Source organism: Rhipicephalus microplus, chromosome 10 (genome assembly GCF_043290135.1).
Source record: "Rhipicephalus microplus isolate Deutch F79 chromosome 10, USDA_Rmic, whole genome shotgun sequence".
Taxonomy (NCBI): domain Eukaryota; kingdom Metazoa; phylum Arthropoda; class Arachnida; order Ixodida; family Ixodidae; genus Rhipicephalus; species Rhipicephalus microplus.
The window spans coordinates 66,759,448-66,785,108 of record NC_134709.1 but is presented as its reverse complement, the minus strand read 5'-3'; the positions used below and the strand labels follow the sequence as shown (position 1 = coordinate 66,785,108).

Genomic DNA, 25,661 nt, shown 5'->3' with positions numbered 1-25,661 from the left:
TGCACTAGACTGCACGTTGAGACGTTGGTCAGGGCTGATCGCTGATTAACGTCTTGCTAGTGTCACGTACCATGTGACTCGGAGTCAAGTGCTACGTCACCTTACAACGCATGCCCAGAAGATATACCGAGCACACGCTCGCAAAGGTGCATCGTCCATGTGCAAGTTGGCTCGTTTTGCCGTTCGTTAGTCACACACGCCGGGACCAGCCACATTGCCGTCTTCACCTACTCAGTATACATACGTGAAATTTCGGAGCCTTGCTGCAAGGCCCAAACGGCTCCTGGAACGCTTCGGAAACAGATATCTTGGAACACAGCAACGGTAAGCGATGCCTTCGGCAATACTTTCGGCTGCCTTTGTGGTCCTTTGGACCGTTCGGTGAATGAATCGTGTAGTGGGCGTAAGCTTACCAGGATCAGTGACATCCAGAAATAAATGTTTCCTCTCGGCTAAAGAGAAAGATTTTTGTCAGACTTCAAATGAGCCGACAAGTTCAGGTTGTGTTCATACTTGACTAGATGCGGCCACTCAGTCTCTTCAGACTCCGTTTTTTCTCTATATTTTTTATTCCAAAAGAGTGCAGCGACTGACACTACGACAATATTAGACGTAGTCATACCTCATCGTACAGTACGGTCCGCTGTTAGAGGGAACACGCAAGTGCGTGGCCGACGGTCTGCTGAGCACTGACTGCCGACGACTTTTTGAAATACGGCGCAGGTGCATTGGTTTATCAAGGTGGTGGATGCGACGCGTCGTCTGCTACTTTTTTGTGCATGAACACTGCGTGCGCTAGCGAGCCATAACCCTGAGCGCTTTTCCTTTTCGCACTGTATATCGTCTGATACTAACTCGGCCTTCCGCTGACTTAATTTCATGGTAGCGAATGCGAGCTTAGAATGTTCGCTACATCAGACTTCAGTGGTCTTTTTCTGTAGTCGGAAACGGCTAGTTGCAGCAGGCAGTACGTGAAAAATATGACGGACTGGACGGTGAGAGCTTGGGAAAAAGTGCCACAATAAATACAACCATACTTTTTTCGGGCTCGCTGGCAGACCGACGAGCAGCAGGCAAAGTGCATGCTAGATAAATTGCGCCGCAAAAATAAGAAGGCGCTTTTCAACGCTTTCATGCACCTTAGCGGAGAAGTGGCAGCAGATGAGACTGCGCCAAGGAGGATTTGACTGGGCGCACGCCGCCATTACAGTTCCATGCGCATGCATGCGCCGCATTTACAAATCTCGCCGCTAGTTGGCGCGGCGTCGCCCGTCGGCCACGGGCTTGCTCGTTCTATCTAACAGTGGTCCGTACTGTACGTCCTTGTGCTGCACATAAACCGTGAACGGTAGATTGAATCTAATACGAGGCAGCTACTGCAAACAACCCAAGCTTAGACAGTCGCATGCACGCTCGCCTGCTCTATAGACAAGTATGAGCAGTCTCGGCTTGTTTTTTACGGTCACGATGGGTAACCATGTTCATGCCCGTAGCCGTATTCGTATATTCCGGGCGTCGGCCGGGCACGCTGTGGTTTTCGCCTCTATGGCAGTTCATTGCACAGTCACGCCACCGTGAGCTCAACCTTCAGTCTAAGCCCTTGCTCCATGGGCAGTCCACAAGTGCTTCGCTTTTGCAGATCTCGCAAGCATTCGGCAGTTCCGCTCCTTAAGACCTTACGCGAGAATCGTTTAAGAAGTATGGGAGGGTAAGATGGCTTGAAAAATATGACGCGCTGGTCAAGGCATGAATAATGTCACAATCCCGCCGCGTACGTCGTCAAACACTTCCCGCCAGACAGTGCCACATACCCACGGGCGGGTATGTGCGTATGTGTCACAGCTGATTGACACTTTAGTATCTACCCAGGAACGACAAGAAAACATATGGGCAATTTTAACGCGTGAGCGTTAAGAAATACCCGACATCGGTAGCGTCGACCCAAAGAAGGCGTAAAGTGCAGGGTTCCAGCTCGAATCCAACCAAACATTTCTGCGTGGCAATGAACCATTCTACCACCGAGCTACGCCAGGTCTCGGAACTACTTTTCAAATAGGCGCTAATCTTCGTGGAACGTCAATAGTGATTGCCGTGCTGCCTGCCCACTTTTATAAACAATACATATTTACTCCTTTGATATAGCCGTCACGCCAGGTTAACGTGAACTGAGATTAGGTGCCATGCACCAAAATTTATGTAGCAGTTTTCAGCACTAGGATCTTCGCGAGTATCAGAGCTTCATATCAGGTTCTGGTGTTGGTAATACGCATGTTCCAGTTGGCATCGTTGCGCAAGTGAGAAGCGCTGGTTACATCGACATTCGCAACTTTTCAACATATGTCTGTTCGTGCAACATTTGTACGTGTATTTAGCGTCATTTCATGATGCCCCGCCACGGTGGTCTAGTGGCTAAGGTACTCGGCTGCTGACCCGCAGGTCGCGGGTTCGAACCACGGCTGCGGCGGCTGCATTTCCGATGGAGGCGGAAATGTTGTAGGCCCGTGTGCTCAGATTTGGGTGCACGTTAAAGAACCCCAGGTGGTCGAAATTTCCGGAGCCAACCACTACGGCGTCTCTCATAATCATATGGTGGTTTTGGGACGTTAAACCCCACATACCAATCATATCAATCAAACCGTCATTTCATGACGTGTCGCATTTCATGACGTGTGGTTACATGGTCACCATTTCTCCGCATGCTTCGCGTAACGTGGACTCCCAGATACGTGGGATCTGCCTTTTTTTTTTCACAGCTCTGTAGCAGTTGTGATACGAGTTTGGACGTCTGTACATTGCTGGACGCCGGACAAGGCTAGCTCCTCAAGAGCTTCGCCGCTAAAACGCGAGTTCAAGCATTTGCTCGATGAAATAATGTGCAATATTCAGATTTGTGACTTTGGCATGAACATATGCTACAGTGTATGATCTAATACGCTTGGTTGCCGGTTACTTGGGCACCACGTGCTCGTCAGGTGTGCAGTTCTTGCAACGAATTACTGTTTTCTTTTATCTGCTGAGTGCATTGAGGGCACTTTATCGGTCAATCGACCTATTCAATGATGACGTGTACTCCATGTGATTCAGCGATACAAGTAATTCCACTTCAAGGACCGTTGATAGGCAAGTAAATTTTCAGTATTGCGGCTTGCTCGATGAATCGGTTGATGCTTTTCGAAAGATAAATTTACGAAATTTGCACGACCAGGATGAAGTGCCAAACAAGACAAGAATTGTCTTCCCACTCTGTTCATTTTATTAGAGTAAAAGTTCGATCACCCGGTATTAAGTGGCTCGCCAGAAAAGAAGAGCGAACACGTAAGCCTCGTGCCATCCCACGTCACATAGTTTGGCCCAGTTTTAGTTTTTTTTCTTCTCTTGTCGCTTTTAAAAATTAGGTTCAGATCACACCGGTTAATAATATTCTTGCGCCGTGTTTGAGAGTGGGCGCTTGTTCTCCGTGATCCTATAGGTTTGTGTACGACGCGCATACTTCATCAAGAACGTCAAACAACAATAGCTCTGGCTACATTCTTAATCGAGGCAAAATCTGGTCATGTCTGCAGATGGAGCTATCGTGTGGCATGCTTCTCCCATTCCTTTTCGGCTTTGGAGCTGCGACCGCTTGCCTGCTTTTCGCAATGGCCTACCAGATTTACTGCTGCATCAGCAGAGCCGGTGGTGTGACTGTAAGCTGTGCTTTTTTCAACTTAATTTCATTTATTTATTCATCTATTTATTTGGATTATTTAGACATACACTTTGCGAGTTGAAAGGATTTGAGAGGTTAACTCTAGCAGGTACGTACGAATGGACGTCTTATCCGAGCCGTTCATTCATCCGTACATATTACCCCGAGCAAGAGAAAATCGTGAAAATTGCAAAAGTGATAGTACCTAATAATAAGATTGCGGAACTAGTTCAAAAATAGAAACCCTGTCACCTACTGGCTTCATAGAATATGTGAAACTTGGTCTCAAAACTTGCCCAATCAAACATATTGAGAAATGCAACAGCAATAACTGATAACGCCAACGACCAAAATAGCTGTATAAATATTCAGTCCGTAGACAAACATGAAAGTTTTAGATAATCCAGATTGCAGATAATGCTGTGTTATAAGTAGAATATTCAAAGTGAAACCTCTCCCACATATTATTTTTTGTTGTGGTTCGCATAGTGCCGAAGTTCTGAAACCCGGCTCTCTGCGATGTCTTTAATGGTGTAGTATATGTGTGGTTTTTCCTATAGCAACCCTCAGATTCTTCACGTTCTAAAAGAAGTTAATCACCGCTAATGATGGCAGGGAGGTGACTTTGTAAAATGAGAAAAACACATTTCAGTTGAGCAAGCTCTATGGAAGCATTTTGAACAGAATACTATGTTAAGGTTTATCCTTGGTCAGGGCAAAAATAATTATCTTTCTTTCTGTAAGTTTCGGGGGGGGGGAATACAATACTTCGACAATTTTCATACCTAGTATTTATGAAGGCGCTACCATAAAGGGATATAAGCATGTGCCTCGAAGTTTCTGCTTTACCTATTAATTTATTGAAAGAGATTGAGGGGAGGCATAGCATCGAAGCATTGTAATCCAACAAACCAGTCTTCGGGCGAAAGACAAGTCTCACGTTCAGTGACCGTGTCTTCCCGGAAAAGTGAAACGTGTCTTCTCAGAAGAACTTATTATATAGTGGTATCTTAAAGCTTGTACAATGCCTATTCGAGTCTGCCAGCTATAGCACCGAGTGGCGTGCATGTACTCACATTGACGCGTAGTGGCCCATTTCCACAGCGACGACTGACGCCACCTATAGCTCGAACAGGGTTAACTGATTCCTTCACTTTTCGCATTCAACTAAGTCATTTCAATATTGAAAAAGCCCCGACTCTGGTATGATTCAAGCCGGAGGACTGCCCGCTTGGTTAGGTCAGCGTAAATGCATTTAGAACTGTGATTGCCAATCTGTCTTAATTTGTAGCATTAGCATCTTTGTGGAGCATGTCTGAAGAGTGGTTGCACGATTTCGTACTTGACCTCACCCCCACCAGCAATCAACGCCGGCTAAGTTCACCTCGCCAACACAGGGGGCTCTATCTGTCGACCTTGACAGTGTATACGTTTCCAGGGGACAAGAAGTTATGCTCAGGTGAGGATGGCCAGCTTTCATCTAATATTTTCGCGTAACTTTGTGAGTTATTCACGCAAAGTTGCTCCGCACCATATACAAATGGACAAGGTAAAACAGAAACAAAAATGCACTACTGAAGCCCCTTAAAGGGCTGTCCACGCGTTACCTGCACAGCCGCCATGCATATGCCGGGACATCTGCCGCATCCAAGCGGAGGGGAATCGGCGACGCTCTTTCACCCTCCGCTTGGGGCGACAGGTGTCTCGACACGTGCGTCACGGCTATGCGGGTAGCGCATGGGCGGAGCCTAACGGCTTTGGACGACCCCAGCTCGTCCTTGCCTAAATGCGTCCAATTAGATTTAGACAAGTATGGCTCGTTGACGAGAGAAATTATCTCTCATGAGTGTTTTGAATTAGACTTGCTCTTTTTTTTCTTTTAAAGTTATTTCGTGTATCGCTTCAAATATGACGGCACTTGCTTGGGGGTTGCTTTTAACTATCACCGCATTTTTACGTGACTTGTGTTTGGAAAATGGCATCCGGTCACGACGACGTGCGCGTTGGCCTTCGTCGTCGCATATGCGAAGTCTTTCGTCATTGCACAGCTTTCTGCATAATCGGAACTAAGTGCGATAAGCTAGCATTGACTCGGAGACCGTGTTTGCAATGGCGGCTGAATTCGTTAATGATTAACGTCAGCACAGACACGCACAATCTTGGTGGTACTTGCATTTTCGCACTCCAACTCAAGCCCGTGCCTCACAGCGACAACCCAACGACTTATTGATGAACAGCGAATCATCGACCCCTCTGCCTCACTTGCACAAGCATGACTTCTTCTTTCAAACGCTTGTCTAAATGTCAAACTTTTGGCCTAGAAAACACATTATTTGTCACCTGCTTCATATAACATCAATTACATTGATCTCGAGAAACTCCGAGCAATTCGTCGTCGTGCAGAATGACGTTTAGACGCACGAGGTCACTTGATGATCTGAGAGCGGCCAGACGCACACAAAATAAAATACAGCGTCACATGGACAAGTTGGCCAAGCAACGATGGGTACCTTTTTGCGAGTCTTTGGATCCCAGAAAGCCTCTGTCACTAATCTGGAGAACTGTCCGGGGTCTTCGTACAACCATTACTCAGCGCTACTTATTAAAATCTCTGGCACTTCACTTACGCTGCGAAGAGATTTATGTCGCAGATTCCTTCTGTCGAAGGATTGCCTGCGGCTCAAATTCAACTGGGACGAAGACGCCCGACTTTTCTATATTCTCACGTGATCCCCGAATGGAGATTTCGTTTTCAATGGACGAACTAAAGGCTGTGCTTGCTTTGTGTTGACGTTCTTCTGCGCCAGGACCTGACGGCATCACTTACCGCGCTCTGTGTCACCTAGGAGATCAAGCTCGGCAGGCACTCTTGCAGCTGTACAACGACTCCTGGCAAACTGGCATGGTTCCACAGGAATGGAAGTCAAGTCGCCTGATTCCACTTCTCAAAGCCAGCAAGTCACCCTTGGACATTTCCTCTTACCGCCCGATTGCCCTCGCGAGCTGTGTGGGAAAAGTTATGGAAAGAATGATTTTGACGCGTCTGGAATGGTACTTAGAATTCTACGAAATATATCTAGATGTCATGTCCGGGTTCAGACGAGGCCGCTCGTCAATTGACAATGTAGTTGACTTGGTGACATATGTAGAACACCAGAAGGCCTGCAAGCGGTTATCTGCTGCTCTATTTTTTGACGTTAAAGGGGCCTACGACAATGTCACCCACGAAGCCATTCTCAGCGCACTAGAAGGAGCGGGACTCGGTGGCAGGATATATACGTGGGTTCAGAGCTACCTACAGAATAGATCATTTCACGTGCAGACAGAGAATGGCCCGACACCGGAGTATTACTGCAGCCGAGGAGTCCCGCAAGGCGGAGTGCTAAGCCCGACACTGTTCAACCAAACACTCATTGAACTAATTGGCAAGCAACCAAGCAGTGTACGACTTTCCATTTATGCTGATGACATCTGTGTGTACACATCACGTGTGACTCGACTTCAACTTCGCGCTCGACTTCCGAAGGCAGCATCAGTGACATCGTACCACTTACGCAAACAAGGGCTTGAAATCGCAAGTGAGAAATGTGCAGTCGTGGCCTTCACCAGAAAACCAATGTCCGCTTACGGCATATCAATTAACGGGCAGTTGGTGTCATGCAGCCGGAGTCACAGGTTCTTGGGAGTCGTAATCGACCGAAACCTGTCTTGGACACCCCACGTAAACTACGTGAAAAAGCGGCTGACTTCCATTTGTCACTTATTCAGGTTTCTTGTTGGGAAAAGTTGGGGAATGTCTGTCGAGTCTATGTTACAGCTGTACAAGGTATTATTTCCTGGATTCCTGCGGTATAGCCTACCTGTTATATCTAACACAGGCAAAACGAACCTGCGAACAATCCAAAATATTCAAGCCCAAGCGCTTCGGATATGCCTTGGTTTACCCCGCTGCGCATCGACAGCTGAAACAATTGCCATTGCACAGGACTACTCGATCATGACGCACATCATAATTGAAACGATGCGTACGTACCTCAGGCAACATGCTAGGAATCCTTCCCACCACTTGGCAACCCTCGCTACTGAGAGGCCCCGCGCGAAATTTAGTGCAATTGTCTGCGCTCATCGTGTGTCGTTTACGTCAGGTTTTACGCCTGCTGAGAGACTGGTGTATCCTCCGTGGTGCCTGACACTTCCACAAGTACGTGTTTCAATTCCAGGAATACAGAAAAAATCAAATTTGCATTCATCAGCCCTAAAACAATTGAGCTTCAGCCATCTGCACGAAATTTACAACCACGTGCACATATACACCGATGGTTCAACCACAGCGTCTGGTTCTGGTGGTGCGGTGGTGATTCCAGCTGGAGGAATCACTCTGTGAATCAAACTTTCACATGCCACTACGTCCACAGCGGCAGAACTTGCGGCTTTGCGTGGCGCCATAGAGTACATCAAATCCCAAAGACCTAGTAAATGGGCTGTGTTTTCCGACTCAAAACCAGCCCTACAGAGCATGCAGTCAGTCCTTCGACGAGGTTGCCATGAACAATTAACTTACGAAGTTGTCAAGCTCGTTCACCACGTCACAGAAACAGGCCACGAGGTCAAGTTTCAGTGGCTTCCTGGCCATTGTGGGATCAGTGGCAATGATTCCGCAGACAACGCGGCTCGTACATCGCACCAAGAACACACCCTTCCGATTCCTTTGTCAAGGACTGACGCTGCAAATCAACTTCATCCCCTGGCACGTAGTCTGAGTCTGCAGGAGTGGAACACCCCAAGCATAAGACATACGAGACTATACTAAATAAACCCTCGACTGGAACTTCGACCTCCATCCGGACTTCGTCGACATGAAGCTTCACTTTTTTGCCACCTATGTTTGGGGGTTGCCTTCACAAAAGCATATAGAACCCTCATCGGATTGACCGACAATGCGAAATGCGACGTCTGCTGCACCAAAGAAGACATCGACCATCTGATATGTCATTGCCCTCGATTTTCCTCACAAAGACAGAAGCTTTCGGACGCATTGGGACAATTGGACGATCGGCCACTCTCTGTGCAGATGCTACTGGAACACCGTCATCGCCTTTCGTCGGCTCAAAAAGCAGTCAAAGCTGTCTTGTGCTTTTTGAGGACTACAGGCCTATGTGACCACCTTTAACTTTTGTGTAGTGCCACCGCTGCATGCGCGCCAGCCGATTGACTGACAATCCTCCTTTTTTTCTCTCTCTCTCTTTCTCTTTCCTCTCTCTCTCTCATATTTATGTCCCCTTCCTATTCCCCCAGCGTAGGGTAGCAAACCGGACATGTGCCTGGTTAACCTCCCTGCCTTCCCTCTTGTTGTTTACCCCCCCCCCCCCCGCCGTACACGAGATCAGCCTTTTTTTTGCTAGATGCATTCATTTGAGAGTGACCGACAAAAGAGCCAAGGAAAGCATATCGAACATTAATTGTAGTTTTTAATTGCTGTATACTTATATGACAAATGAAAAAGCAAGGAGAAAACGTGGCTGATCCCTCTTTCTTAAAATCGGTATGCGAAAGTGAAACGTGTCTTTGCAGAGGTAGTTGAGCGTTTATTGTGCATTGCTTTGCCACAAGGGCGAAGACATGAATGCTACAGCAACAAATTTCATATTCACTCGAAGAACGGCAAGCAACTCGAAACCTGCGGCACGCACCTCGGGCAGAAAGAACACACAAAATGAGCACACATAGGACGTGTGCGGATTAACAACTGTCGCAGCTCAACACTCAAAGTGCACTGTTAAATAAAACATAAATAGGGACGCAAGAAACGAACACAGAAGTATATACACAAGACGAGCGCGAACAACTGTCACAATTCTTACTACTTCGAGTGCGAGCAGCGTATTTCTTCCGCAAACGCGGCCGCGGCAGCAAGAGAAGTGACTTTCGTGATTTCCCAAATCATAAGTTTGATTAGCGTGCGTGCGACAGAGACCATGCCACGTAGATGCCCCGCACTCATGTAAATGCAAAAAGAGACGACTTTTAGAGCACGCCCAACAGCCCAACGCGTGCCCGTCGTGTCATATCGCTACTGATGACGAAAACGCGATGAAGTTTTGGAGCTCCGAGGACCACAGAAAGCATATGGTGTATATAAATGGCTTGCTGTTAGCAATTTTCATAACGCACGCTTCATTACCTAGTGGTTAGTGCCACGCGCTGCTTAGCTAAAGGTCGCTGTTTCGACACCTCGAGACAAAATTTTATCGTTTTTCTCTCGGCAATCTGTTCAAATGTTTTACGACGTCATATCCGTGGCGGTAATACGTCAGCAGACCCATGGTGGACCCTGGCATAAAACAGTTTCGTGCTAAAAAGGCGTAGTTTCACCACAAAGACAAAGCAATGAATTTGATAGCTACGAATTCAAATATCATGCAAAGAACAGCAACCGAACCTAAACGCGGAGAATACTGCTGAAAACGAGAGAACGCACAGGATGAACACGAGTTAACAATGTTCCCAGCTCAACACTCAACGCGCTGCTCAAACTCAAAGGACGCACGAAACGTGTACGCACAGCTATACATACACCGGATGAGCGTGAACTGACTTGCCACAGTTGTTACTTCAGTGCGTTTGAAAAGCGTGCTGTTTTAGCAGACTGAGAAACTGCAGCGAGTGAAGTGACTTTCGTGCATCCTGTAACTACACTGCAATCATTTCGGTGAACGCCAAAGACATACAATTCTCTATTACCGCGCGGACGGGGTACCATGCACCGTAAGACAATTGTAAAATTTGAACGTTGTACAATTAATACACAACATACACAGAGCAACACACAAGTATAGTAAACTGACTCCGACATGCAAGTAAAGAAAAAAAATTTAGGACAGTCCTTAAGCCTGGACATCTTTTTACACGAACGTGTAGAGCGCCGAAGCAACTTGCGCTCCGAAGTTCTCCCTTGCGGAAAAGCAAGTTTTGTTTGCGTAGATCAGCTCACCGGCTCGCTTACGCTCTGCTCAGGGACAGCTGAGAGTGCAGAGAAATAACGGACGTTTAGCTGCTTTAGATCGGGAGGCACCCACCAGTAAGCTAAATAGGTGACCCAAAACATGTTTGATTCAGCTTGTACTTATTGCACAGGTCTAAACTGTGGATGAATTGTGAAACTATGTGTAAATGTGAAATAAAATCTGTATATATCCAAAATGTAATGAAATTTTCTTTTAAAGTTTTGTCTCTGTAAACCATGTACCTCTTGAAAACCAAGCTCGACTGTACAGGTGCTATGGGAGCGACTGTAGTGGCAAGGAGAGCTGCCTGTGGACCCTGGGGCTGTGTGAAACGCAACATCTCGAGTGTGTGCAGGGCGACATCTCGCTCATCAAGGAGTAAGTAATGGTTCTCAGGAAGCAAGTCCAGGAGCTAGTCATCTCGCAGAAAGGCAAGTGGTGTTTCTTTTCCTTTGTGTCACGTGGACTCGTAAAAGTATTTCTATAGATGCCATGTCATATCAGTCCTTTTGGAACACGTTGTAGTCCTTCGTTACCAACGGAAAATGATCTCTGGCGGAGCATTCTAGCCTTCTACGTGAACGGGGGGCCGTTAGTTACTTTTCAAGGTTCATTGTCTCTCTCTCTCTATCTCTCTGTGTTACAAAGGCATGATCCTTCATCATCGTCAGACACAGCATAAAAGAATTGCACTCGTACATAACTTGCAAGTATGTAGCGGGTATGACGCTTCACCGAAGAATGACGAATATACATGTCCCAGACCCGGAGTATAATGACAGGACTGCGGACTCCGCCGCCACTAAACGCGTTGCGCGTGACAAACTGTGCAATGCGGAATCGGGCGTTTTAGCTCATTCCTTTGCTCTCTCTTCGCTCTTTTCCACACTTTCGCGCATGTTTTTTCCTTACTTTGACTGGATGGATGGATGGATGGATATGGCTGTACCCTTTAGATCGGGCGGTGGCTAGCGCCACCAAGCCGTAATACTTAATGAACCAAAAACTAGAGTTTTTTCTTTTAATAAGTGAGGTTGAGGATTCATACTTTGCAGTGAAGCGTTTATTTTCACTCGTGCCTTGACTTTAGCCACCAATCATATAACCCCCTTCTAGTTAATTCTACCCGCTTAATCTATTTTGCCCTCCCTGTCCCTAAACCCAACTGCTTTGAAAAACTCTGCGCCATCATCCTGAACAATAGGGCGAAGCCCTTTACAGAACATTATCAAGTGTTCGGCAGTTTCTTCTTCCTCTCCACACGCACTGCATACCGTGTCTACCCCTTCGTATTTGGCCCGATATGTCTTCGTTCGCAATACTCCCGTCCTGGCCTCAAAAAGTAGAGAACTACCCCGAGTATTATCATAGATCCTTTCCTTGGCAATTTCCTGCTTAAAAATTCGATAGAACTCTAGTGCGGACTCCTTAATCATGCCAATTCTCCACATATCGGTATCAGCTTCCTTCACCTTCTTCTTAACCAATAATTATTTTTGGTTTGGCCCCCTGCTGTTTTTTAAGTATTTACCAGTCAATTTTCTGGTTCGCTTCCTCCATTTTGTATCGACATTCTTCATGCACAAGTAGCTGAATATCTTCCTAGCCCAACGCTCCTCCCCCATTTCTCTCAATCGCTTCTCAAATTTTATCTTGCTGCTAGCTTCCCTGCCCTTAAATGATGTCAATCCCATATCACCTTGTACTCCCTGATTCTCGTCTCATTTCTTAGGGAATTTAGATGGTTCCAAAATTTCGCAGCTGCCTTTCTATCTTTCGTATGTACTTCTGCCAGCCACTGAGCTCCCTTTCTTCTGATCTTTTCATTGATCAGAAGGGATGCATCCCTTCTACAGCCTAGAAAGGTTTCCAATTTTCTTTCAACTTCATCTGTCGGTTCACCCCGCTGCTTAGCATGTCTGTGATCCCTAGAAGCTTCGTGACGTTTTGCTATGGCTCTCTTAACTTCCCCATCCCACCAACGTTTGGGTTAGTGTCTTCTTTCGGGGTGACTTGTCACGCGTCTTAGCAAGCTCTAGCTCAAACAGTCTAATTAGATTCGTCTATGTCCACACTGTTTTATTATCCTCCATGATTTCTTTCTCAATTTGTTTAGTGGCTATTTCTTTTTGCCTTTCTGGATAAAAATTTTCCTCTATTTACTCATCTTGTCTCCTTCCCACTTTCACTGCTCTTCCAAAACTTAGCTTGATACGTTTGTGATCACAACCCAGACTTCTGGAGCCACCTTCATCTATGTGCATTCCCCTGAGCTTATCATACATCCTATGTGGCATCAGTGCGTAATCTATCGTCGACTGCAGCCTTCCTACCTCCCTTGTTATTTGCCCTTCACACTTCTCGGTACTGTTGCAAATGATAAAATCAAGCCTTTCACACATATCCATGATCATTTTGCCTGTCGGGTCGGTGTACCCATCTATATCTTCTATGTGCCCATTCATATCTCCTAGTATAATTATCTCGCACTCTCCTCCTAACTCCCGAATGTCATTTGATATACACTCTACCATTGTCTGGTTTTCCTCTCTGGCCTTTGCTCCCATCCACAAGTACACGAAACCAAGGAGTGTCATTTGCCCTGCCACTTTCCCTTTCAGCCATAAATGTTCCTTGCGCTCCTGCTTGACCCTTTGCCAGTCTGTACTTTTATGAATGAATGCCCCAATACCACCCCCCTTTCTGCTGCATTCTGTTCTATTACAATATTCCCACGCGTAGTCTGAATTGTTAGGAGGTTGTTCTATGTCCCTGAGATGTGTTTCTACAAAACCGTATACCATAGGCCTCTCCTCTCTTCACCGTTCTTCTATCTCTTCCCACTTTAGCCTGTTCCTACCACCCTGCATATTAATATACCTTATGTCTGAATTGGCTCGGCGCTCGTGGCTACGTCTATTTCTGCCCCGGACTCTACCTATCTTAGATACTGGCGCCACTTTGGAATCGCATCTGTTCATACCACCTGTCAAAGAGTCTCCCTGGTTGTTTTCCTCGTTACTAGCTATTCTGCACCCCGAAGTGCCCCCTTGCCTCCCAAAAAAGCTACTGCGCGTCCTACAAGTCGCCCACCCACCTCATGACCTAGCTGCCAATCGAAGTGAATTCTGTCTCGTTGAAAACCACCCATCCAGGCACGTCTCTGTTTATTTCCAACACCTCAAAGCCTTTCTCTCGACTCATCCGCCATATCTCTTGCTTTGCGTTGACAACCGCTCTTTGCAGGTTGCTATCACGCACTGGTACCACCGGTATCGTGCATATCACTACCTGTACCTGAGGAGAAGTGGCGCGCATGTCATCGACGCCTTTCGCCAGTGTGGTTGCTGGTCCTGCTGTATCTTCATTTAAGACATCGTTTAAACCACCTGAAATTATCACGAGGTTTCGTCTATCAGCTGTAGTTTTGAGTTTTGCGCTCGCTTGCCTCATGACTGCTTCCAGCTTGCGTCCTGGGAATGCCCCTACTGCAACCCTCTTGTCCCCTCCCAGCCCCACCACTACTTCGCTGAAACGGGGCTTTGCGACAATTGAACCGGCTGAACCTGTTTTTTTCCAAACTTGCTTTCTCTTTCTTCTCCGCCCTTCTGGTTGCCGGTTCCCTACTGTTCTCTCCGTAGGCCGCTCCTCTGTTCACCTTGGCTAGTGCTTCCTCGGCGGACTTCAGCCTTTCTCGCATTGCCCTCGTTTTCGCTTGCTCTGTCGCCAACGCAGTCTCGAGCTCGGCGATTCTCATTAGCAGTTCACTCTGGGCAACCATCATTTTCTCCATTTTTTCTTCGACCTCACTTTGCCTGCACTTCGCGTCAGCCTCTTCTCCATCCGCTTCTACACTTGGGCCCACTTTCAAACCCACTCCACATCCTGAACACTTTACCGCCTTTTTAACCTTGTCTTTCTGACACCAATTGTCCCTATACTCGATAATTACTAAATTCAAGCCCTGCCCAACGAAAAAAAAGAAAGTCTAAGCTATACTACAAAAATTTGCGTGTTCAATGTACGCGCACTTCCCCCACGGGGTAGCAAAAGAAAAAACAACAACAAAAAATTCAAACACACACACACGCACTAACTGATAAATACTTGGTGGCTGGCCCCCGAAAAAGCCGTACCATAAAGTAAGTGCTACGAAGATTTCAACTGCTGCCTTATAATTATAAAGACAAGCTCTCAAAAAACACGTCCATCCACCGTGACAGTCCGAACCGAACTAGTCTCACAACTACTAGTCTCACAACTAGTGTCACAACTAGTCTCACAGCACTGCTCACTACGCCTAGCGCCATCTGTCAAGGGGCATGAAAGCCGCTCACAACCAGCTCCCATGAGCGCACGCTATTAATGTAGGAGGCTGGCGGCAGCAGCGATGGTGAGCGTTGAACATGCAACATGTTATAAAATGGACTGGCAAGCAGACAGTAGAATGCACGACTGCACGCTGTTGCTAAGGCAACGACAGAGAGACCTCCCACCCATGGCTGTGCCTTCCTTCAGTCATAGCGCAATCCGATAAACACGGTGTGAAGCAAGATACTGTCCCTTACAGACGAGCAGAGTCGGCGCACCTGTCTGATCTTACTACAGCGAATCTAATAGCGTTCAAGGCGATTGACATTGCAACTTGGTGCGAGATCTTCCACATGCTGTTTTAGTTTTGTGTATTCTTTAATATAGGGCGCATTTTCGAATGGCAAGAGTACTGCATCGGGCACTGTGGAGTATGTAGCGCCTGATGCGCTCCAACTTACCCGTACGTGATTTGGGCGTGTTTGCGAATAGGTAATTTGCGTGATTGGGTAATAGGCGCGATGGTATGACATGTTAAACTTTATTCAGATCCTGAAGGTCAATGCTTAGGTTGATGAAGGTGGCTCCTAAGTGGGGACAGTAAGGTGTAATTTTTTTTCTGAAAAAGTTTCCTTTAAACTTCATCTATCATGTCAACCGTCACTGCTTTAATTACGTTGCAGAAGCCGAAGTGCACCGGAGCCGCTCATTAGCGTCTGTTGCGAGCGAAGCTGATCTGCCTCCTCCACCGCCATCCCCATCGTCTCCAAACGTCTTTGCGACCGGCCATATAGTTATGCGCAAGGTATGTGCGCTGTGTCTCATGTGTTGTGCATGCTATCATTTTAAGTCATGCACTAAATACAAGGGCCTTGTGTACCAACTTGCCCGTTGCAATGTTCATGCCCCTCAACTAGTCGAAGCCGCAATGTACCGATAAGGGTAATGGCAGGGAACGGTCGATCAATGCATCCGACTTAAGCGCCATTTCGGTGGTGCCATAAATCTTTTCATTCCATGACACATCACCATTATACAAAGCGATGGTGAGGTGACAGCCGGCCATTAACGTCCCACTGTGATTTATCGCCGACAACCTTATCGGTCATCTGCAGATATCCGTTTGGCTGTTCGTGTGGCTCAAACTGTGGATTGACGGATTGAGCAGCCATGCAGCCGTTCACAACTTCGCCACCGCAGCGTGCGAAACCGCTTAAAAGTGCGAGTCTCTTTTTAAAAAGGCCGGAGAGAGGGAGAGAGAGAAAGAGAGAGAGAAAGAGAGAGAGAGAAACGTAAACCTTCATTGAAAACGAAAAGAGAGAGTTTGGAGACCAAAGCATGACCTTGCTACAGGTATAGTTCACTGGCGTTTCGCGGCGCGGTCACCGAAAAACGTCCATGTATTGACAGGAAGCGCATAATGCTTGCTTTATAAAGCAACGACCCAAGCACGCTAGGCCTCGTCGGGCAGTACGGGCAGAGCGTCACAGTCACATCGAGCGCGAGACCCATCATGGTGGTCTAGCGCCTGATGCACTCGGATGCTGACCCGCAGGCCGCGGGTTTAAATCCCGGCGGCGGGAGCCGCATTTTCAATAAAGGTGAAAATGCTTGAGGCCCGTGTGCTTAGATTTATAGTGCAGGTTAAAGAACTAACCCCAGGAGGTCGTAATTGCTGAACCCCCTCACTACGGCGTCTCTGATAAGCATAGGGTTGTTTTGGGACGTTAAGCCCCAAATGTTATTACGTAGAGTGCACGCTGGTAGCAAAATTACTGATTTAACCACGATGAACGAACAGGTTGCTCGACGCACCCGTGCAAGGTCCAGAGAGAAGCAGGCGCGAAGAACGCACAAATGCACGCATGCAGCTAACGGCCCGACACCAACGCTTATTGAGCAAAGCAGGCGACATGCTGCACGCAACTAGCCAGACATGATCGCCACCTCGTGACCATACCGCGCTTCAGTGGAAGCGTCACTTTTATCTAGAGCCGGTTTAATGAGCTCATGAGCACCCGTTGAACGTCACTTCACGACGCGAGGAGGCTTAACTTGTCACTGGAGTGATTGTTCGCACTCTCAAATAGAAATTGTCATCCGATCCACGAAGTGCATGCTGATGCGCTTCGTGCGACTGCAAATTGGTGATGTCTGTAATGCGTTACTTTAAAACGTCTGTGTCTACATCTGTTTCACTTTTTGCATTTGATTTTTGTGCCCCTCATTCAAAATAAGAATAAAATTTGTATCATTAGTTCAGTTCACCTGAGCAAATGTATGGGAGGAGGGATGATAATCAGGCATAGATAATCCGCCTTTAGTCCCTTCAATCTAGGCCCTCTTTGTATTTGCCTGAATAAAAAGTGAATGAATGAATGAAGTAGCGAAGCTAGGTCCTAAAGTCCACAATGGCAACGTTGAATTCACCGACTAGTATAAAGTATGCCCGAGCGGGATGCATGCGCGGATGCATGGACAGACGTAGTATGGTCTATTTTTAAAACCATCGGCGCACTGTGAACGCTCAATTCGTGGTAAAGGTTACGTTTGTTTCGGTCCGATGAGAACGTACATGACAACGGCGACAACGGACATCGTGCTGAGGAGTTTAGCTCCTAAATTGCGCACAAAACCTAGTAAATAAGTGCCTATGTCTTAGGGCGAGCCCGTATACAAGCAACTACTGCTATAACGACCGCTTTTCAAGGTGCTTTTAAGTTGTTTATAAAGGGATTCGACAATGTTTTCAATTTTCAGCAATGCCTCAGGGACCCAGCGAGAGCGGAGGCAGAGAAATGCCACGAGGCGATGTTCGCAAACGTCCTGAAGGGCCTCGGCACGGTAAAACTAAACAAGGTCGAAAAGTGAGAACCAATCCTATCCTTCTGACAGCGTTCTCTTTCTGTTTGTGTGTGTGTGTGTGGGTGTGTGTAGATGCATGGGCGTGCGTTTGGGTGCTTGCGTGTGCGAGTGCCTAAAAAATGTGTGAGTGCCGGTGCGACTAACCAGGTGAGCTCAACTCTTCAACTTCAGAATGCCGAAATCCCAATTTCCTAAAATTAATTAGGACTCTGAAGCTGCGATCGCTCAGCGGCCTTGGGAATGATGGGTAGTACACCACTTCGCCTAGTCTTTGTGCTCGCGGATTTCGAACGAACTTGTAACATTGCGTATTGTTGTGTTTAGGTTTTGTTTTAATTAAAACAGTGGACCACTGTCCACTTCGTGGCCCGATTTAACTTGGTGAGCCTGAAAGGGTAAGATGGCAAAGTGCAACTGTTGAACATTCGCGTATTTCTGTTTCGTGGCAGAGCAACTCTATGCCACGCGAAGCCAAGCGGACTTGAACGTACGAAGATTAGACAGTCGTATACTACGCATCATTCTCGTGCTCACTGAAGCGCAGTGCGTTGTAGCTCTCACGAAAACTGTTTGGCCGTTTTCGATGCATTTCGCAGGTCCGCAAGTGGTACCCCTTTGCGCAAGAGTCGGGAATCGGACTTGTCCACCACTGTCACGGAACCGGCTGGAACGCTTGCTGAGGTGCTCAAGAAGCGCTTTGTGTTCATTCACCCTACAGACAGCTCGGACGACTCGGCCACAGAGTCATGGAGTCCCTCCACGCCTCAAGTACGAGTTAAGCGCAGGGCTGGAGTGGGAACGATTTCCGCCACTCTTAGTTATTGAACTGAGCGAATCTGTCATAGTGTCCAGTATACCGCATGTTTAAATAGCGCACTCTCTTACGGAGCTAAGAAAGACGCAACACTCGCCTCACTTTCTACACTAAATTTATTTCAGAAAACATGCTTTATATATGTGCATCCCCCCTCACAGCTACACAGAAATTAAGTCAGTAAAAACTTATCGGATATCAAATTTCGCACACTTAACGATGAAAAAAAAAATTGTGGCGCTTAACCGATCAAAACGGGGCATGTGCCGCGTATACACTTCAAACAACGTAAACCTAAACAGATGACATTTCAGGGTAAGTGGAAGACGTTTGCGTGGAACTTTTACGCGCTAAAAATGGAAGTCGGCAACAAGAACCAGCGTAACAAAAGCTATACTACACACTTCAATTGAAGCCGTTCCCGGAAGATAGCTTCAGAATGAGCTAATGAAACTGATGATGGACTAACTCCACAGTCTTTTTTTTTCTGTTAATGTTATATGATTCAACTATTTCTTTGGTTAGTTCGTTTCCGTGATGAAAAAACACTGTGGTGGCATTGAATAGTGGCAAGCGGCCGCACTGACAACAGCGTCACTGTGCGAATAACCATTTGTTTCAAAAGATATCTTATGTTTCGGCAGCCTGGTGTTCATAAATCAACCAGTGTGGTCACTGTATGATTTCCCACATTCTAGAGGTAAACATTATACAATGAATAATTTGCATGTAACAATTTTTTATTGTTTTTGATTGCATTTGTTCAGAGACAGAGACATCGAATGCCAACGGATGTGAAGCTCTTAAGATGGTTGTGACATTGAGTCGCCAACTTTCAAAATGGTGTATGACGGCGCCTTAGGTAGTGGAGCAGTGTGCTGCAGTAGACACACAGCCGATTTTCCAAACAGGTGGATGCCTGTGCCACTTCATTGCGCATTTATTTCTGCCCAGCCAACATATCCATATAGGCGGAGTGCACAGATAAGTTGTTATAGATGTCAATATCATAGGTCGGCAAAAATCGTATATCTCACGGGGCTCGCTCAAAAGAAATATTTTGCTGTGAGGACTCACTAAAACTCCCAGAAAATTTTCTCATTCGAACTCACTCCCTTACCAAACAGTTTTTTTTTCAACTGGACTTCACCAGCATATTTATTACACACCCGCATTTAATCACTCTCGGCTTCATCTGAGTATGAGTGAGTCGACTAACGAATCCATTGGCGTAAAATTCACTTCTTCGATTATGGTGTGAATGTTCTTTGACGCCAGCATCTCGAACATTGGTGCTCTACGAAACGCCTTTCGATTTTGTACCTTCAAACACGTGTTATCGGCGGTTGCAATTCAATAAAGACATCTTACAGTGAAAGCCGTCACGAGATCACAACAAAGGTCACGTTTCTCCGTCACCACGGTATTCCGTAACCACTATCGCGCCAAATTAAAAAATACGTAAATAAAGATACCAAAGACACAATGCAATTCGAACCTGCCCCCCCCCCCCCCCTGCGTGCTAGCGCAGTATTCCAGTAGACATGATAGTTATAGCGCGAGAACAGAACGATGACAAAGAGACAAGGACTCTTTGTCGTCGTTCTGTTCTCGCGCTATAACAATCGTCATGTCATACCAACTAGCCCAAACTGCCACACATCAACCAGAGAGCCATGCCGGCTCTTGAAACTTTGTTGCAAACTGGCCTTAGGAAGGTTTGATAACGGGGAAAAAGTACGTTACCTTTAGTAATAAAGCTTCTTCGAACCGCAAAGTAACAACCAGTCATTACACATGGAGAATCGCGTAACAAGTGGGCCACAGAATACCCCAACCCATTACAAAAGCTTCATGCACAATTTTTCACCGCTGCCAGCTACAGCATAAAAAAAATGCACAAAATTCTTGTGAGTGTGTAGCGGTATACCACATTTATTCGAAGAATGATGGATGGCATAGTGAATGCCCCCCCCCTCCCTTCAATACAAAAATTATGATTATTAATGGCGTAGTGAGTACCCTCCAAGTGTGCTTGTAGCAGTTACCCAAATGGTTTTTAAGGAAGGTTCTGAAAGGCGATTCTTCCAGCTTTCGATGCGACTATGCTGTGCGTTCTACGCAGGCCTGGTGTATTTACCAAATACTTCCCATAAGAGTGTTCGCGAGAGGGAGGCTGTGACACCCCTTCCCTAAGAGCAGGTGAACGCCTGCATCACTCCGTTGCGTTTCTGAGATGTCTATGCATATCAACATGGACAAATAACATAGGTACGTCGTCAGCGATGTTAGTGGTACTACTAACGCCCGACACTTTACAACATAGTCTGCGAATACACCACAGTATGTTCAGTGTAAGGAACGAGGTAGGTAGTAAAGTGTCCTTAGCAAGTGTCGGTTTACATCTGTAAAATATATGCGTACAGCTGGGGTATCTTGGTGGGATGAACTACTGCCGAAGGTAGCCTTAGAGTTGGGTTCTCATCATGGTGGCTCCTATAGCTATATGCAAATTTCGTTGTCTGCGGCATTTACTCCTGAGAGACAGATGTAAACAAGCATTCACCAATGGACACGTAGCGCAGACGGACCTCATGAGCCAGACTGCGAGTGAGCCCACCTTATTCCTTCCGTTAGAGGTGACTGGTTGCCGGGGATTTTCCGGACCTCTTAACTTGCCTAAGGCTTGGGGGTGGTGGTGGTGGTGAAAACATTTAATAACCATTAAATGGTTACAGAGAGGTGATTGGGTTGGGGCCTTATTGGCCTCCTACCCTCACAGCACTAGGTGGAACCCCTATTCCGGGGCTCCAATGGCAAGCAACGCCGCCCGCGCACGTTGAACCAGAGCCTCTTGGGCCTTCAGGTCTTGACAGCCGAGCAGGGCCGCCTCCCAGTCCTCTCTCGTGGGATTGGGGTTGGGGGGGATAGATGGATTAGACTGGCACGCCCAGACGATGTGAAAGGTGTCAGCCACCTCACCACAGAACTGGCACGTGCCATCAAAGGATGAATTGAAATGTTTTAGCACCGCCGGGCACAGTACAGTATTGGTAAACAGTTTTAAAAGGAGGCGCTCGTCAGCGCGATGCAGTCCCTTACAAGGGTCTGAATAGCGCCGGTGCTCCTCCTTGTAGTAATTGGTAATATCTTTGAATGAAAGGGCCGAATTGTCTGATTGCGAGTAGGCTTCCAAAGACAGGGAGATAGCCCGGGAAGAGAGTGCGCGGGCGGCCTGATCGGCCTGTTCGTTACCCCTGAGTCCTTGGTGACCGGGTGCCCAAACCAGATTTCGCGGAGTTGGATTAACGTATCGGCAGCTAGGTTCCAGTATGCGCTGAGCAAGCGGTGAAGCCCACCCTAGCTGATAGTTCCGACAGGCCCCTCGTGAGTCGGTGATGATATGTTTAGAAGAGGGATAGGTGAGAGCCAGAGCGATGGCAACCTCCTCCGCGTGTGTTGCGCTGTAGGCTTTGAAAGTGAGCCCGTTTACGGTGTTTGCGTTGTGTATGACTGCGGCAGTATACAACCCCCCATGGTGCGGGCCGGCAACGTCCACGTAGCACACGTGTTCCTCTTGACCAAAGTGTCGCTGCAACGCTTCCGCGCGCGCCTGGCGGCGACCACTGTGGTTTTCTTTGGACATGTTGCGGGGAAGGGGTCGGACCCGGAGGGCGCGTCTCCAAGGTTCTGGCGCTCTCACCCTTTCCTCAATATAGTAATCGTGTTTGATGTGTATTCGGTCCAAGAGGCGGCGACCGGAATGGGTCTGTGCAAGGCGCGTGTATTGGTTAACGAGGTGGGCTTCTCGAAGTTCCCGGTAGGTATTCACCACGCCTAGGGCCAGAAGTCTCTGGTTGGACGTGGTGATAGGGAGGTCGAGAGCCCGCTTGATAACTTTACGGTGGATGACCTCGAGTTGATCATCCTCGTGTTTGCGTAGGTGCAAGTAGGGAGTCGAGTAGAGTATTCTACTCGTTACGAAAGCATGGGCAAGCCGCATTGCATCCCTGCTTCGTAATCCGCCCCGCTTGTTGGAGACCCGGCGGACCATACGGCCCACCTGGTCTCCCACCGTGCGAAGTTTGGCTATTGTGGTGTCGGCCTTGCGTTGGTGGTGTATGAAGAGGCCAAGGACGCGGATCTCCTTGGCCTCACGGATCGGTCCCGAGGGAAGACTGATATGGAGCTCAGTTGTGTCCTGAGGGGAGGGACGTACGTGCACAAATTCTGACTTAGCCGGGGCACACTGGAGTCCGCAGTAGGTTGCGTAGTCGTCGACTACAGTCGCTGCTGCTTGCAGGCATGACTCCATGTGACCCAGGTTACCTTGCGTGGCCCAGATCGTGATATCATCCGCGTAAAGAGCGTGATGTATCCCTGGTAAAGAAGCCAATTTGGGGGGAAGATGAAGCATGGCTATATTAAATTAAGGCTTGGAAGCATACCTTGAAAGCATATCAATAAATCAATTAAAGAACTTTTTATCCGTTAGCAATAAACATATATGTGGATATGCAGAAGGTCTCGTAGTATTGCCGGAAGAGGTATACCTTGTGTGGGGGATACCAGTGTACAATTCCGACCATTTAACGGCTGGTTATATTTTGCTAAGTACAATGTTTCGGCACGTCATGGATTTCTCTGAATAGAATTGGTGGGCTTTTGCTATTAAATGACCATCTAAAAAGCTACGTACATGCGGATAGGATTATTGACAAGGAAACTGTTTGAATCTATCACACAACTAATTTAATCCAATGCATTCAGCAAATATGTTCAGCAAATACTCAGCCTCTTAGTACGGTGTGTAACTTGTGTTCTTATTTTCTGAGTTTTGCTATGTTATGCTACGTATCATGAACGGGTCAGTGTACAGTAGTTTCTTTTGGGTCTGCTTAAAGGCCGTGATGCCCACTCGTGCCCATCGAGGTGGGGACGGCATCTTGACCCGGAGTGCGCTTTTCACATCTTCGCAGGCAAATGAAAAGACGTTGCTCTCCACTCTCAAGGAGATGTCCAGTGACGTGACCAAGCTCTCGCCAAAGCAAGAAGGCGTGTGAAACCAAGAGCTTTCAGGTTGCTAGTTGACAGATTCAGCTGCATCCTTGGCTATTGTTTCTATTTAAAATTTTAATACTTTACATCTTCCATTTTATACTTTATATGTTAAATGTACATGGTGCCTCAGCTATTTCTAGCCAGAGAAAAAAAAATATGCTGATGCACGCAATTACAACGCGACCACATGCATGTTGTGGACCGTTGTCTGAAGTTAGCCACACTATTTTTGTGTTCTAAAATATTGTTTAATTACATCTAAATAATTACCCACTTTTGAAGGACCGAAGATGGATAAAGTTCAATAAGAAGGTTGTAGATTGGTTTGCGAAACGTCCGATTAGATAGTTCTGACCTTTATATCTGTTAATTATTAGCGGTTTACTGCTAACTACAAATACCCGCGTAATTCAAAAAATACCACGTGACAAACCCACTGGCGTGCCTACGTGCGCCGTGATTCTGGTGCTCTCTAACGTTCCACGTGCGAACGACATGCTTCCCTCGTACCAGTTCGAAACAGCCATAACCAGTCGCAGCAGATATCGCTTTTGTGGCCCATAGCAAAACGGGTCATCGCAAAACCACCACCATCATTGCGGCCCTGTCAAGATAGCACAATGGGGCAAATGCTATGGTCGTTCGTTCGCTGAAAATTAGGGAGCACTATACAATCATCTTTCGCACTGGCGCGAGAGGGGGTTCGTCACGTGGTATTTTTTTTGTATTTCGCGGGCATTAGCAGTTAGCATAAAAACACTAATAATTAACAGATATAAAGTTCAGAACTGTCTAATCAAACGTTTTGCAAACCGATCTACTACGTTTTCATTGAAATTTTTTATCCATCTTTGTTTCTTAAAAAGTTAGTCAATATACATGTATAATTAAACAATATTTTAGAACACGAAAAAGAGTCTAACTTAAAGCAGCGGTTAGCAACATGCCTTTGGTCGCGCCGGAATTGAGTGTGTCGGCATATTTTTAAACTCTGGCTAAAGATAGCTGGGCCACCCTGTATACTTAGATTTAGGCGCACGTTAAAGAACTCGAGAAGGTCAGAATTTCCTGAGCCTCCACTACGCAGTCTCGTAATATTATGAGGGTTTTGAGATATTAAACGTCTGATAATGTTGCACCTGGCTTTTTTTTTATATTGTAGACCACATATTTCTGTACGCGACTTTCTTCTCAGCGCAGTCTCAACGGTTCAATCTTCCGTACACATGGTCTTTTTAACTGTTTCCACACATGCATATATCAATTCATATCAATAAAATTTTGTGCAAGTCTGCGTTTGTCAGCTTTTCATCCCCATATTTTGTTTTTGCGATGTTTATGATCGCACACCTGCATTCATCTACAGTGGAGATTAGATATTCGACTAATTTTCTGTTGTTTCTCAGTATTTGATATGGCTGCCACTCGGAAATATTAACTGCTCAGACTTTGCCATCAGGGAGGAAATCATTGTGAAAATCACTGCAATTTGACTGCGCGCCAGCTACTGTACAGTGAGCGCTCTTGGTGGCTATAATATACTGCAAAACGTCTGAAGAGTCATTTTTGCAAGCGCGAAAAAAAATTGTCATCGTACCCCAAGTTATCTCGAAAATATGAAATTCGTGTTTGAATTTCAGTAACTTCAATCTCGATGTATTCAAACGGTACTTATTGACGTTTTTGACGAGATTTCTGCTTTTCCTCATTTAAGTATGCTGCAGGTAAACAGGAGCAAGCGTGTTCTGTGGGTTTCAATTGCTCACTTGATTTTTGTCGTCACGCCCACGGTTGCTTGTAATTTTTTCTTGTGCGAACGGGAGTTGTCATAAAAAAATGTTCCTCTCAATTTTTTTCATTCACTTATGTATTTATTTATTTATTTTCATACATCGCTCAAGACTCAAGCACTGCACAA

The 25,661-nt window shown here is 46.6% G+C and overlaps 1 protein-coding gene across 2 annotated transcripts; it reads left to right on the top strand.

Annotated features, from left to right (window-relative positions):
• Window positions 1-25,037, top strand: LOC119181121 (uncharacterized). 2 transcript variants are annotated; one of them, XM_075875773.1, is made up of 8 exons: window positions 1-324; window positions 3,564-3,686; window positions 5,050-5,147; window positions 10,963-11,123; window positions 15,687-15,808; window positions 17,764-17,870; window positions 18,465-18,636; window positions 23,662-25,037. In XM_075875773.1, exons 4-8 carry the CDS (start codon window positions 11,078-11,080, stop codon window positions 23,743-23,745), a joined length of 531 nt encoding a protein of 176 aa, XP_075731888.1. In that variant the 5' UTR covers window positions 1-324; window positions 3,564-3,686; window positions 5,050-5,147; window positions 10,963-11,077; the 3' UTR covers window positions 23,746-25,037. The 2 variants fall into 2 exon arrangements, with proteins under 2 accessions (XP_075731888.1, XP_075731889.1); XM_075875774.1 differs by lacking the exon at window positions 3,564-3,686.
• The last annotated feature ends 624 nt before the right edge of the window (window positions 25,038-25,661 follow it).

Bases quoted from the DNA above. Each gene is read 5' to 3' on its own strand.
- LOC119181121 (XM_075875774.1), top strand. From the start codon at position 11,078: ATGGTTCTCAGGAAGCAAGTCCAGGAGCTAGTCATCTCGCAGAAAG. The intron at 15,809-17,763 runs GTATGTGCGCTG...TTCAATTTTCAG, and splicing joins GCCATATAGTTATGCGCAAG to CAATGCCTCAGGGACCCAGC. The intron at 17,871-18,464 runs GTGAGAACCAAT...TGCATTTCGCAG, and splicing joins AAACTAAACAAGGTCGAAAA to GTCCGCAAGTGGTACCCCTT.